The sequence below is a fragment of the Epinephelus lanceolatus genome, chromosome 21 (assembly GCF_041903045.1).
Source record: "Epinephelus lanceolatus isolate andai-2023 chromosome 21, ASM4190304v1, whole genome shotgun sequence".
In the NCBI taxonomy this organism is placed as follows: Eukaryota; Metazoa; Chordata; class Actinopteri; order Perciformes; family Serranidae; genus Epinephelus; species Epinephelus lanceolatus.
This window is the reverse complement of record NC_135754.1, coordinates 28,721,391-28,733,812: the sequence shown is the minus strand read 5'-3', so window position 1 is coordinate 28,733,812 and position 12,422 is coordinate 28,721,391. Positions and strand designations below refer to the sequence as shown.

The window sequence follows — 12,422 nt, the reverse complement described above, 5'->3', positions numbered from 1 at the left end:
TTACTGGGCAGGGCCAAAGAGATATACAATAAAAGCAGAACTATGCTCCCACACCTTCACAGTGGTACAATATCTGGTTTATTACACAACAGAGGGGAGGTTTTGCACAACAGACTTCACAGGATTTGTACAGATTTAATGGTAAAATTGGATTTTAAAAAAAGTTATGTCATAAATAACCATAATATAAAACTAACAGAAACAACATTCATTTATGAATTATATTTACAGAGGGGTAACTAGAAAATCCTGTTCTGTGCTGGACGAGATCCAGCTGCTTTGGTTATTCCTCATGTGTGGAAAAACAACAAACAAAAGCATATCATATTAAAACAAGGATGAGAGTGGCTGTTATGTAGACTGTACAGCTTGCGTTGAATACTGTGAACACGTTTATTGGTGTATTTGGTAGAAGTCCTTCAATAGCGCTCATGGGTTAAACGGAGTGCAATCAGGGGGTGGATCCCAAAAACACAAAGAGGAGCCTTAGATGGAGTAGAGTCTGAGCTGCTCCTCCATGTCTCCTTCTGACACATCACCAAAAGTCTCCTGGTTGTCTTTCAGCAGCTGGAAGATGGCGGCCACCTGCTCACGTTGCACCCTGGGAAAACAAATATATCAAAGAAATACTGAGAAGGGAAAGAACCAGAAAAATCCTCCACACTGATGATCATTTGTACAAACTTTATTAATTCGCCTAAAACAGCTCTTGAAATCTGAAAGCAAAACTGCTCCATTTTTAGTACATATGCATGGCCTCTTTCAAGGTAACACTGTTAAGCTTTTTCCTCATCAGTCAGAGTCACTGTAAGTACTTGTGTAATTGAGCAGTGATTCCCAAGTGGTGGGTCACAGGTCGATTCTTTTGTTGCTGTTTTTTAATCTTTATTTAATCAGGCAGTCTCATTGAGATCAAGATCTCTTTTTCAAGAGAGACCTGAGAACAAAGCAACATCCATAACAACAAAAACACATAGACACAAGCAGGAACAACACAACAAAGAATTAAAAAAAACAATCACATGAATCTTTAAGTACTCCATGAGGAACAAGATATTCAAGTTTGAGGGTCGATTGTAACTCGTTCCATTTAAAAGGTGCATTGTATCTGAAACCAGATCTACCAACATTTGTGCGCATGCAGGGGATATCTAAGGTTACTGGAACGTGTACTGTAGTTACTGGATTTGAAAGAGAGAAGAGATGTGAGTTAGTTTGGTAGCTTTAACAGTAGAGCTTTAAAAATAAATAACATGAGATGGATATTTCTTCTTGTCTGTAAGGAAGTCCATCCAACTGTTTGATACAGAGAACAATGATGAGTACGAAATGCGTCATTTGTGATAAACCCTAATGCACTGTGATACACAGGGTTTAACTGCTGAAGTGTTGATGGATCAGTATGACAATACAGAATGTCACCATAGTCCAGAACAGACATGAAGGTTGACTGCACAATAGTTTTACGGCTGGAAGAAGACAGCTTTTAATTCTATACAGGAAGCCTAGTTTGATTTTTAATTTTTGAGTCAACTGTTGAATATGAGTCTTGAATGTTAGTCGATTGTCAAGTGTAATTCCGAGATATTTGTAGGACTCAACCTGAGTAATAATGGCTGCCATTTAAAGTTTTGATGGCAGGATATTCCAAGTCACTGGTGGAGGTAGAGAATACCGTGAACTTGGTCTTTTCTGCATTTAAATCTAGTCTGTGATTAATGAGTGTTTGTTGAAAATCATCAAAGGCAGACTGTAGATGGCTCAGAGCCTGGGCTGGAGTGGAGCCCGAAGCATATAAAACAGTATCATCAGCAAAAAAAATGGATGTTGAATATTGATTAGGAATAACCATATTATTTATGTATAACGTGAACAACAGTGGACCGAGGATAGACCCCTGTGGCAACCTGTTTCTGATGACTAGTTGGCTAGACTGGGTACCATCAGCGACCACAGTCTGAGTTCTCTCTGTGAGGTAAGAATGGAACCAATCAATTGTGGCTTCATCAAGACCTATGGACTGTAATTTATGGAGAAGGATTTTATGATCTACAGTATCAAAAGCTTTTGAGAGGTCAATGAAGAGGGCGGCACAAAACTGTTTATTATCCAAGGAGGAGACCATGTTATCGATAACTGAAGCTGCAGCTGTTATGGTGCTGTGACCTGGGCGAAAACCAGACTGTTGTGGCTGTAGTAGGTTGAGAGTGTCAATAAAGGTGTGTAGTTGAAAATTAAGTAATGATTCAAGAAGTTTCACTAAGAGAGGTAATTCAGATATTGGACAGTAGTTGTTAAGATCACAGACATCTCCACTTTTGTGTAATGGTAATACTGCGGCACTTTTCCATGAAGCTGGAATTCTGCCTGTTAAAAAGGTTTGATTAAAAATATGAGCTAGATGAGAGCAGATGAAGGGGGCACTTAGACGGAGGAGATAGGAGTCAAGATTGTCTGCACCAGTGTTTTTGTATGATTTTAACCTAAGGTGAGTTTTGTGTACATCTACACTACTGACCAGGTTAAAGGAAAATGTGCCCTCAGCAGAGGCTGAGGCATTGGGGACTTCCTCTGCTGGATGGACGTGGTAACTGTTTGTAGTGGGATGTGCAGATATATTAAATAAAAGGCCAGAGAAGAGGAAATGGTGATTAAAAGCTTCAACTATGGATGGTCTATCAGTAATATGAGATTGAGATTGATATGAGATACTAGTTTGAGTTGAGGTGGGAGGTGTGACTATGAAGAATTCTTAAGTGAAGCTATGGTGCTCCAAAATTTGGTGGAGCTGTCGCAGGCAGAGAGAGCTGATTGATAATAATTTGATTTGGCTTTCCCGATCATGCTGGTGCAGATGTTTGTTTGTTGTCTGAAGTGTAACCAGTCATCAGGGGTGCCACTGGATCGAGCCTTGGACCAGGCTTTGTCTCTGCTATGTATTACATCTGAGAGTTGTGGGGAAAACCAAGGACTGTATCTGTTTTTGATTCTATGTTTTTTGAAAGGGGCATGTCTGTCAGCTGTACGTTAAAGGATTGTGAAAAGATTTCCAGTGCCATAGAGGGATCAGTAATGGAGAAAATATTATTTATATCAGAGACCGGTAAATCGTTCTGAATGGACATTAAGTGACTCAAAAATCTGTCAGTCAAGTTTCTCTCACAGTTTACATTGATGTCTGTGGGAAAAAAAGGACGCTTCACACACATTTTCCCCCCGACAACACAGAAGACCTAATCAGCACAGTTTCAAGGTCACCCACAGTCAGTGTCAACAATTCAGTAAAACTTCCCCTTCTGTTTCTTAATTATGACGCTGAATAATGGCCAGAAGTGTTTTATGCAGAACATTATGATGTCACAGTAAAGTAGACCTTTGACCTTTTGGATATGAAATGTCATCACTTCATCCGATTAGACATGTGTGTAAAGTTTTGTCATAATTAGCATATGAATTCTTGAGTTATTTCCAAAAAACATGATTTGTAAGGTCACACTGACCCTGCCCTTCAACCACAAAATTCTAATCACTTTACTTTTTGGTCCATTCTTAAGATATCGTGTTCACGAGAATGAGACAAATGCAAGGTCACAGTGACCTTGACCTTTGACCACCAAAATCTAATCAGTTCATCGTTGAGTACAAGTGAACATTTGTGCCAAATTTGAAGAAATGTCCTCAAGCCATTCTTGAGATATCATGTTCACGAGAATGAGATAGACGCAAGGTCACAGTGACCTTGACCTTTGACCACCAAAATCTTATCCGTTCATCGTTGGGTACAAGTGAACATTTGTGCCAAATATGAAAAAATGTCCTCAAGCCGTTCTTGAGAGATCACATTCACGAGAATGAGACGCATGCAAGGTCACAGCGACCTTGACCTTTGCCCACCAAAATCTTATCAGTTCATCCTCGAACCAAAGTGAATTTTTGTGCCATATTTAAAGAAATTCCCTTAAGGTGTTCATGAGATATCACATTCATGAGAATGAGACAAATTCAAGGTCACAGTGACCTTGATCTTTGACCACCAAAATCTAATCAGTACATTGTTGGATACAAGTGAACATTTGTGCCAAATTTGAGGAAATTCCCTCAAGCTCTTCTTGAGATATTATCTTCATGAGAATGAGATAGACGCAAGGTCACAGTAACCTTTGACCTTCGACCACCAAATTCTAATCAGTTCATCATTGAGCCCAAGTGGACGTGTGTGCCAAATCTGAAGAAATCCCCTAAAGGTGTTCTTGAGATATCCCATTCAGGAGAAGACAGACAGGCTGACAACTGGATATATAATGCCTCTGGCCACGGCTTTCGCCAGCGCGGAGGCATAAGGTATAGTTCTTATATTGTGTTATTTACTAGGAATGACATCCATTATAGCCAACAGCAAGTAGGCTTTCAAGTAATCTATTTTTAAAGACAGTGACTGTATACAGAATACCACCTATTTAAAATGTAACTGTTACAGTTACTCATATTTTGTATTTTAAACACATAATTTAGTAACTTGTAGTCCATTAATACCTGTATATTATATGCCATATATTAGACTATATGACGTTAATTGTTGTTAATTGTTAAATTGTTTGTTTGTTTGTTGTTGTATTGCATTACATCATCCTGAGACCCTGTGTCCTCATATGTGGACATCACATTTTGGGTTTACTGGACCTATTACTTCATTCTACTTAACTCAGACCTGTTGTCCTCGTTCGTGAACCCTTCTTTGTGCCATCTAGTGGTAGTCAGAGCACAATACACTAATCCATGTAGAAACAAGATGGCAGCCATCTCTGCCAAGTCAGTCTGCAGCTGGTCCCGACACAAAAGTGGACAAAACCTGAAACTTGTTTATTTATGATTAATAATGTTTTGTAGTTTGATATGGCAACAAATTTGCCCAATTTTAGCAACAGTAACAAGATGAGACGCTGTTAATGAGGAAGTACTCGTTTGAGGACATTAGGACTTTATTGTTGTTGGCTATGTTTAGTTTTTTATACTCATCAGGTCCTACTGATCCCAAAAGCTAGGAGAAATAAAAAATGCAAACCAAACAAAGTCCTGGTCTCAGGAGGATATACCATGTTATGCTTCTAGTAGATTTCCATATTAATACGGACAAACACTGAGGACTTAATAATATTACAACTACAATATATAATCAATCATGATATATATATATACACTGTTTTCATACGGCACACTGCTGCTATTAATCACACCACAGTAACTTTTGCCTTGTAATTTTGTCTTGAATTGTTCTTCTATAGTTTATACTTTTACTTTTTTCATGACTCTTATTATTTAGTACTTACTTGTCCTATTTATTTCTGTCTTGTGCTGCTGCAACAACCAAAGCCCCATCCTGAGGATGAATCTAGGCTTATCTTACCTCAAAGTTAATCATTCACACATGTGCAGAAAAACAACACACCGTGACAGATGCCACATGAAATGCTGACCAACACGATCTTTATGACCAGCAATAATCTGATATGAGTGAATGATACGGCTCCTTTATCAGTGCTGTAATTGTCAGTGGTCTGACATGAATATAACCCTGGCTGTTTGCCCTCCTGACATCAAATTTTACAAGATATATATCTCTCATTGAAGCATAAACACTCTGTATTGCAGTGTGACTGAACAGTTTTAGAAGCGCCTGTGGTGTCAGCACAAGTCCCAGTGTTGTGTTACACTGAGTCCTCCTTGTGGCGGAGCAGAGGAGAGTCCTGAGAGGATTAACTAACACTCTTCGGTCAGAGCTGACGACAGGAGACACAATCAACACCTGCTGTGACACCTGAGAATCGCACGTCTAATGTGGAATAATAGGGGCAGCAGGGGGTGGGTGGGTACGTGGGATGTGTATCAGTCGCTTCGTGGCCACTTGAGGATAAAGCCCGATGAGGCCAAAATCACTGAGAATGCAAAACGGCTTTGAAGTAGTTTTCACACAATGGCCAGAAAGTGACCTCCCTGAGATGAACGGGTGAGAGTAACTCATACTTTACCTCCGTGTTCAGGCTCACAGACAGTTAAAGTCTGCGTTGGAGTGTATCCTGCAATGATAAGAGCAGGGCATGCAGATACGTTACAGGGAAAAAACTCGTCTGTGAGCGCTCCCCTGTTTCCTGTTTCATCCCCCAGCTGCAGCCAACAAACACTTCTAGTGGTTTCTCTAAGTCTCGTGTCTTTCATCCTCCAGCTAATGCCTGGCACAGACTCAATCTGGCCTTACTCAGTCTAGCCTAAAGAGGAGGGCTGATACAGCAGCTAAACGTGGAGTGAAACGCCAACGACACACAAACACACGTGAAGACAGCGTAGAGGGATTAGGGGGAGGAAGACGAAGGGACGACAGTGGACTGAGGGCAGAGCAGCTATGTGGAAACAAGGGGACGTCATGTAAATGTGGTTGGAAGGAATGAAAACAGTTGATTTTATGTAAAACGTTAGCAAAGGATCTTGTTTTGGGGAGAACAGGAGGAGACATCAAACTCAGAAACCACAAGTAAAGGTGTATTTTCTGTATTGTGACATAGTCGGGCACTTTTTCCATATGGCACCCTTTATAAAGCCTTTATTAATGGTTCATACATTGTTTACTGATGCTTCTTTGATCAGTTAAGAACAAGCTTTGTTTAATTTTTTTCTGAAACTCACTCTTAGTCCTCCTGTTTCATTTCTTTAAAATACACTCTTATTTTAAATATATTTTTTATCAAAATTTATAGAGCTATTTCTTTTCTGTTCTTTCTATTTGTCGTTTCTGGAGCTGGACACAAAAGAATTTCAGTACACATCGTACTGTGATTGTTTTACTGCTGCCTACAGATGGAACTTGTGAGCTCGTGGTTACAACACAGGAAGTCGTGTATACAATAGCTGCGTCTCAATTCAGGGGCTGCAGCCGTTGAAGGACGTGGCCTTCGTGGTCTATGTCGGCTACGTCCTTTGAAGGCCACATCAGCCAAACTGGACGGTCTCCGAAATTGGACGGTCTGGTCTGCGGAGGATTTCGTGGTTTCATCACCATCGCTTGATGAAAGAAGGAGTAAGCTAGCAAGTTAGCTAGCCCTAAATCATGGACCCAGAGATTGTTATTATTATTATTATTATTTTTAAATCTAATCCTTGAGATGATTCACTGCCGTTTGATATATTTCACGCTGATGGACCGTTTTCAGGTAAACTTATTAAATTCAGTTTGTTTAAGCTGTGTGCTTTTAGCTAACAGTAATGTCACCAACTGTTAACCGTTAGCTAGTCAACAACTGTTAGTGGTTAGCTGTTTAAGTTGTGAGAACGCCGTCGCTAGGCAGCAGCAACATGGACGCCATTGTCAGCATCTAGAAGCCACCGAGGATAACAATTTATCAGGCTATACAGTAAATGCAAAGTCATAACGACAAAGAAAGAGGTTCAGTAACAACAAGGTCATGAATATCATGACTAGTTTGTATGGACAAGTTGTGAACGCCGTAAAAACGAGCCCATTTGAAGGCAGCATTTGCTACAAATAAACAATTTCACTTTACCTTTGGGTTGCCAGGTTGTGAAAAATCCTTCACTTGCATCAGTATGATTTGCTTTAAAATATTTTAATGCTACGAGTTCAGTGGTGTTTAAATTTCAGTTTGAAGTATTCAGGAGTTGTTAAAATTAAAATACTTAGGTCTAACACTTGCTTCCATACTACTAAACTCTTTAAAAAAGGGTGCCATTATCAGAAAACGGCAGCGGGATTGGTAGTTTTCACTGACCTCTGCTCCTCCTCCAGCTCCTCAGCAGACATCATCATTTGCAGATGGTGGGATCGCGCCTTTCCAGGGACGTACTTCAAGGAATCGTTTGTTCCCATTTTATCTACAGAAACAGAATAGACTCTGATTACAAAACTAAACCAAACTTTTCTTTTGAAGAAAGAAGCAGTGTTATTTGAATATTGAATTATTTCAAAGTGGGTAAAAGTGCTCACCATTGATCCCTGGGCTCTCTGTGGCTCCTTCAGTCTGGGGGTGTGAGAAAGCACACTTTAGGAGTTCCTTATCAGAGAGCCCGATGAATGACCTACGACTCGCCCCCGACGAGGCCTCGGACGACGAGTCTACTTCTAAGCTCATGCGCCTACATCCAGGCCTGGGGACGGACAGGCTAGATGTGGAGGAGGAGTGCTCAACTGGTGTTGCCAGTTCTTCAGTGTGAGGGTGAGGATGTGCCTCCTCCTGTCAGAGAATTAAGGGGTCAGATGAGCGGAATCAAATCATAATTTTTTTTCCCCAACACTTGAGCAATGCATGAATGTTTTTTGTAACGTATGAAATATCTGTGTACACTTGTGTTCTTGCAGTCAGGCCCCTGCTGTAGAGATATAGCTCCAAACAAATCAGTTAAACTCCTTGTGTTACCTGGATTCCTCACCTCTCCTGGATGCTGATCTGGCCTACACTTGGTGCAGGTGTCAGGTTATCGATTCATTCTTTGCTCCCCTGGGTGCTGATTTGACCTCTCTACAGGCAGACATCCAGATATCCCCAACAGGCATTTAACAGGCTAACAAAACAGATCCTGACAGCTACCTGAGAGGTGTGAGGAGGCTCATCCTGCCACTTCTCCTTTCGCAAAACTACAAGTTCAAAATAAGAGTGAGGCCATGTTGCTTATTTTATGTATCGATACCAGTTCAGGCTAAAAGACACAACAAATGACCGTTAAGTTTATGTTGTTGAGGTTCTCCTACTGTTGGCCTCTCAGTGCTTGTTATTTCTTTGCACACCAAGAAAGGTGAGAGTGATGTCATTTACTAGAAAAGTCCGCAAAGGTGAGTCCTACGGAAGTAATTTAATGCTAACAGCCACTGAAAACTGAAAATTTAAACACCACTGAGGTGATTGCATTGAAATCTTTATTTTTATTTGTTGTCGTGAATTCAAAAAATCTAAATTGAATTTTGAAATTAAATAATAAAACTTCTAGTTTTATGATTTTAAAGGATGAATTTGAATATATTTTTTTAATTTCACAAATTCTGATCCAAAAATTCAAGTTTCAGAATTCAAAAAAATTATGATGCAGATTGCTCAAAACACATTTTTTTTTTTTTTTTTAATTCTGAACACTGACATTTTTTGAATTTGTGAAAATCATAAAAATATATATGGGTATGTGTGTATATAGATAGATAGATAGATAGATAGATAGATAGATGTTCAAATTTAGCTTCTGACATTGTACGCTAAGAAAATTCAAATTTGATTTCAAAGAGGTGAATTCAGAACAAACACATTTTGGATACACTGTTTTTCAAAGTGAAACTATTCAATGCTCTGATTTTAGGGGTGTTTCAATTTTAATATCAAGTATTAAATGCCTTTGAAAATTAAAATACTTATGTCTTTTATTTGCTTCCCTGAAATAAATCCTATTCACTCAAGAACTGTGATCTGGTACCATTTCAAGGTACTAGTACTTTACTTGAGTATTTCCATTGTATGTTACTTCATTCTTTTATTCCGCTGCAAATCACAGGGAAATACTGTACTTTTTACTTACATCTATTTGACATAAAGAGGGCTGTAGCTACCTGGCTAATAATTTTATTTTTTAATCACTGATATTTTCTTGATTAATCGAACAATCTTGTCTACAAAATAATAGCACAGCCCAGTTTCCCGAAGTCCAATGTGACGTCTCCATGTGTCTTTTTTTGTCAACTGTCCAAAACCTGAAGACATTTACTATTAAAGAAAAGTAACAAAACTGTAAACATATTCCCATTTAAGTGGCTGGAAACAGCGCATTTTGCCATTTAGCTTCAAAAACAAATATAAAAATTACCTAAGTAACCCTTGTAAAAAATCTTGCTGATTCATTTTGTTGTCCATCAATCAATCAATTAATCTTTGCAGCTATAAATACACAAAATATATGAACATTTCATAAAATACAGCACACTAAAACACCCCACTGTATATAAATAAAGCAGTTAAAATTAGCTTCAACTGGACCTGCTACGCCATTGAAATTGCGCTGACATGCTAATGCATCAGTGGCAATAGTGTATATGTGATAAAACATCAATCGTTAATCAAAATGGTAATTTTACTTTTGATTCTTAAGTGTATTTTTCTGATGATACCTCCGACTGCAGGACTTTTACTTGTAACTGAGTATTTTATTGTGGTATCAAAAGCACCGTTGCTATGAACAGATGCATCAAGCGCTGTGCATAGAACATCAAGTACTGGAGGGAGCACCAAAACAGCCAACTTAGCCACGCCTGCTTAAGTACAAACTTTAATTGTGATACCTGATTACATTATGCTTCAGTTAATTCAAATTATAATTCAGCTTTACTTGTTAAGGAATATATTTCCCATTGTTACAAAGCTACTATTACTAAAAGGCTTTGAGTGCCTCTTTTATATGGAGGCAAATACATGACAAAAGTATTTTAATTTTTAAAAACCACTCAATATTTAATGTTGATTTCTTTTTTTAAAAACTGATGGAAAACCATATGAATGTATTGGTTCTGAATTCAACTCTAAAATTAAAAGGATGTTTTTTTCTATTTTCAGTTTCAGAAGCTTAATTAGGATATATACTTGTCACTGTTTGCAAATTAGGATCCAACAATTCATGTTTCAGAATTTCAAAGAGTAGAAAAAAGAAAAAAAAGGAAAAAAAAGAAGAATTTCAAAGAGTAGATTCAGGTTGCTCAAATCTCATTGGTCAAAATCCAATATCAAAATTCAAGTTGAAAAAACAAAAACACAAACAAAAAAAAACCTACTAGAACATACATTCTTTTATCAGTGTTCATAAATTCAGATCCATAAATTCAACTTTCAAAATTTCCACAAAAAAAAAAAAAAAGAATTTCTGGAGCTGAATTTAACATTTCTTAGGTTCAAAAGTAGATTCAGGTTGCTCAAGTTCTGATTTGACCAAAAATTCAGATAAAAGAGAAAAAAAGATAGAACATCATATTTTTCTTTGTGTTTAGAAATTCAGATCCATAAATTCAACTTTCAGAATTAAAAAAAACAAAAAACAATTGAATTTCTGGATCTGAAATTCACATTTCCTAATTTGCAGTTTCAAAAGCTTAATTTGGATAGACATATATTTGTCAATATTTGTAAATTTGGATCCAGAATTTCAAAAAGTAGATGTGGGTTCCTCAAATTTGATAGGTCAAGTTCTGATATAAAAATTCAAGTAAAAAGAAAATCAAATATAACATCATATAGTTTTTCTTTGTGTTCATAAATTCAGAACCATAAATTCAACTTTCAGAATTTCAAATAAATAAAATTTTAAAAAAGAATTTCTGGAGCTGATTTTGATATTTCTTAATTTGCAGTTTCAAAAGATAAATTAAGACAAATGGTTGTGTTTATAAATTCAAATCCCAAATTTCAAAAAGGTAGATTCAGATTGTTCACATTTGACTGGTCAAATTCAGATATAAAAATTCAAGTTGAAAATAAATCAAATACAACATTAATCAAATTTATTCAATTTTTTTTCAAAATTCTGAATCTGAATTTATGAACAAGAAAAATATATACCGATACCGATCAAATGTCAGCAACCTGAATCTACTTCTTGAAATTCAGGATTTGAATTTTCTAACACTGACAAACATCAATCCAAATTTAGCTTTTGAAACTGCAAATAAAAAAATAGTCATATTTTAATCTCAAAGAGGTAAATTCATGGTTTCCAAAGTAACATTAAAATGAATTCAGTGGTGTTTAAATGTCAACGTTAAATATTCAGTGGTTGTTAAAGAATCTAAATACTTTTGTCTCTTGTTTGCCTCCATACTTCCACCTCTGACTGGATATGTAAAGTGTATCTGAGGGGGAGAAGTCAGTAAAAGATCAACAGGGAATGACATGAGGGAAAAACAAACAGCTCTGTGTGATGACAGGCAGATTACAGCTGACTTACTGAGAGCACAGATTTCACTACATCCCAGTGATCGTGTGAGCTCACGCTCATCTCACACCAGTCGTCCTCCGCCTTCTTCTTCTTCTTCTTCTTGTCCGGTAAATAGCCATTTTGCTTCGGCCCCAGGTGATCCCCACCGTCTCCTCTGTGTCCGAAATAATTTGCAAAGTCGGCTGTCGGCGAGGAGCCGTTAAATACCGACGTGGCGACCACAATAGCGAGAAGCGTGAAGATCGCAGCTGACAATACAAAAGTTAGATCCATGGTTTCTGTGCAGCTCAGCGGAGGATTGTTGGGCCTGTATTGACACTGTCTCTATCCGGCTGCATTCACTCGCAGTTGGCCATCACGCTACTTGTAATAATCCTCACCAAACATCAGCGTTAACGGGCGGTGTTTACGGGATATGGTACAATCTCCTCTCCGAGCAGCACGTCACATCCTCC

At 37.9% G+C, this 12,422-nt stretch overlaps 1 protein-coding gene across 3 annotated transcripts; it reads right to left on the bottom strand.

Moving 5' to 3' along the window:
• Window positions 1-44: 44 nt before the first annotated feature.
• On the bottom strand, window positions 45-12,422 carry mxra7 (matrix-remodelling associated 7). Of its 3 annotated transcripts, XM_078163192.1 has the most exons (5): window positions 11,977-12,422; window positions 8,127-8,240; window positions 7,994-8,027; window positions 7,779-7,881; window positions 45-601 (listed from the first exon to the last, which is right to left on the bottom strand). In XM_078163192.1, exons 1-5 carry the CDS (start codon window positions 12,238-12,240, stop codon window positions 487-489), a joined length of 630 nt encoding a protein of 209 aa, XP_078019318.1. In that variant the 5' UTR covers window positions 12,241-12,422; the 3' UTR covers window positions 45-486. The 3 variants fall into 3 exon arrangements, with proteins under 3 accessions (XP_078019318.1, XP_078019317.1, XP_078019319.1); XM_078163191.1 differs by having other exon boundaries at window positions 7,994-8,240; window positions 11,977-12,421; XM_078163193.1 differs by lacking the exon at window positions 8,127-8,240 and having other exon boundaries at window positions 11,977-12,420.

What these genes read in the sequence shown, in the direction of transcription:
- mxra7 (XM_078163191.1), bottom strand. Translation starts at nt 12,240, where the DNA reads ATGGATCTAACTTTTGTATTGTCAGCTGCGATCTTCACGCTTCTCGCT. An exon ending in TAGTGAAATCTGTGCTCTCA is followed by an intron (nt 8,241 to 11,976) that starts GTAAGTCAGCTG and finishes ATTCTCTGACAG; the next exon opens with GAGGAGGCACATCCTCACCC. An exon ending in GAGCTGGAGGAGGAGCAGAG is followed by an intron (nt 602 to 7,778) that starts GTCAGTGAAAAC and finishes TTGTTTTCCCAG; the next exon opens with GGTGCAACGTGAGCAGGTGG.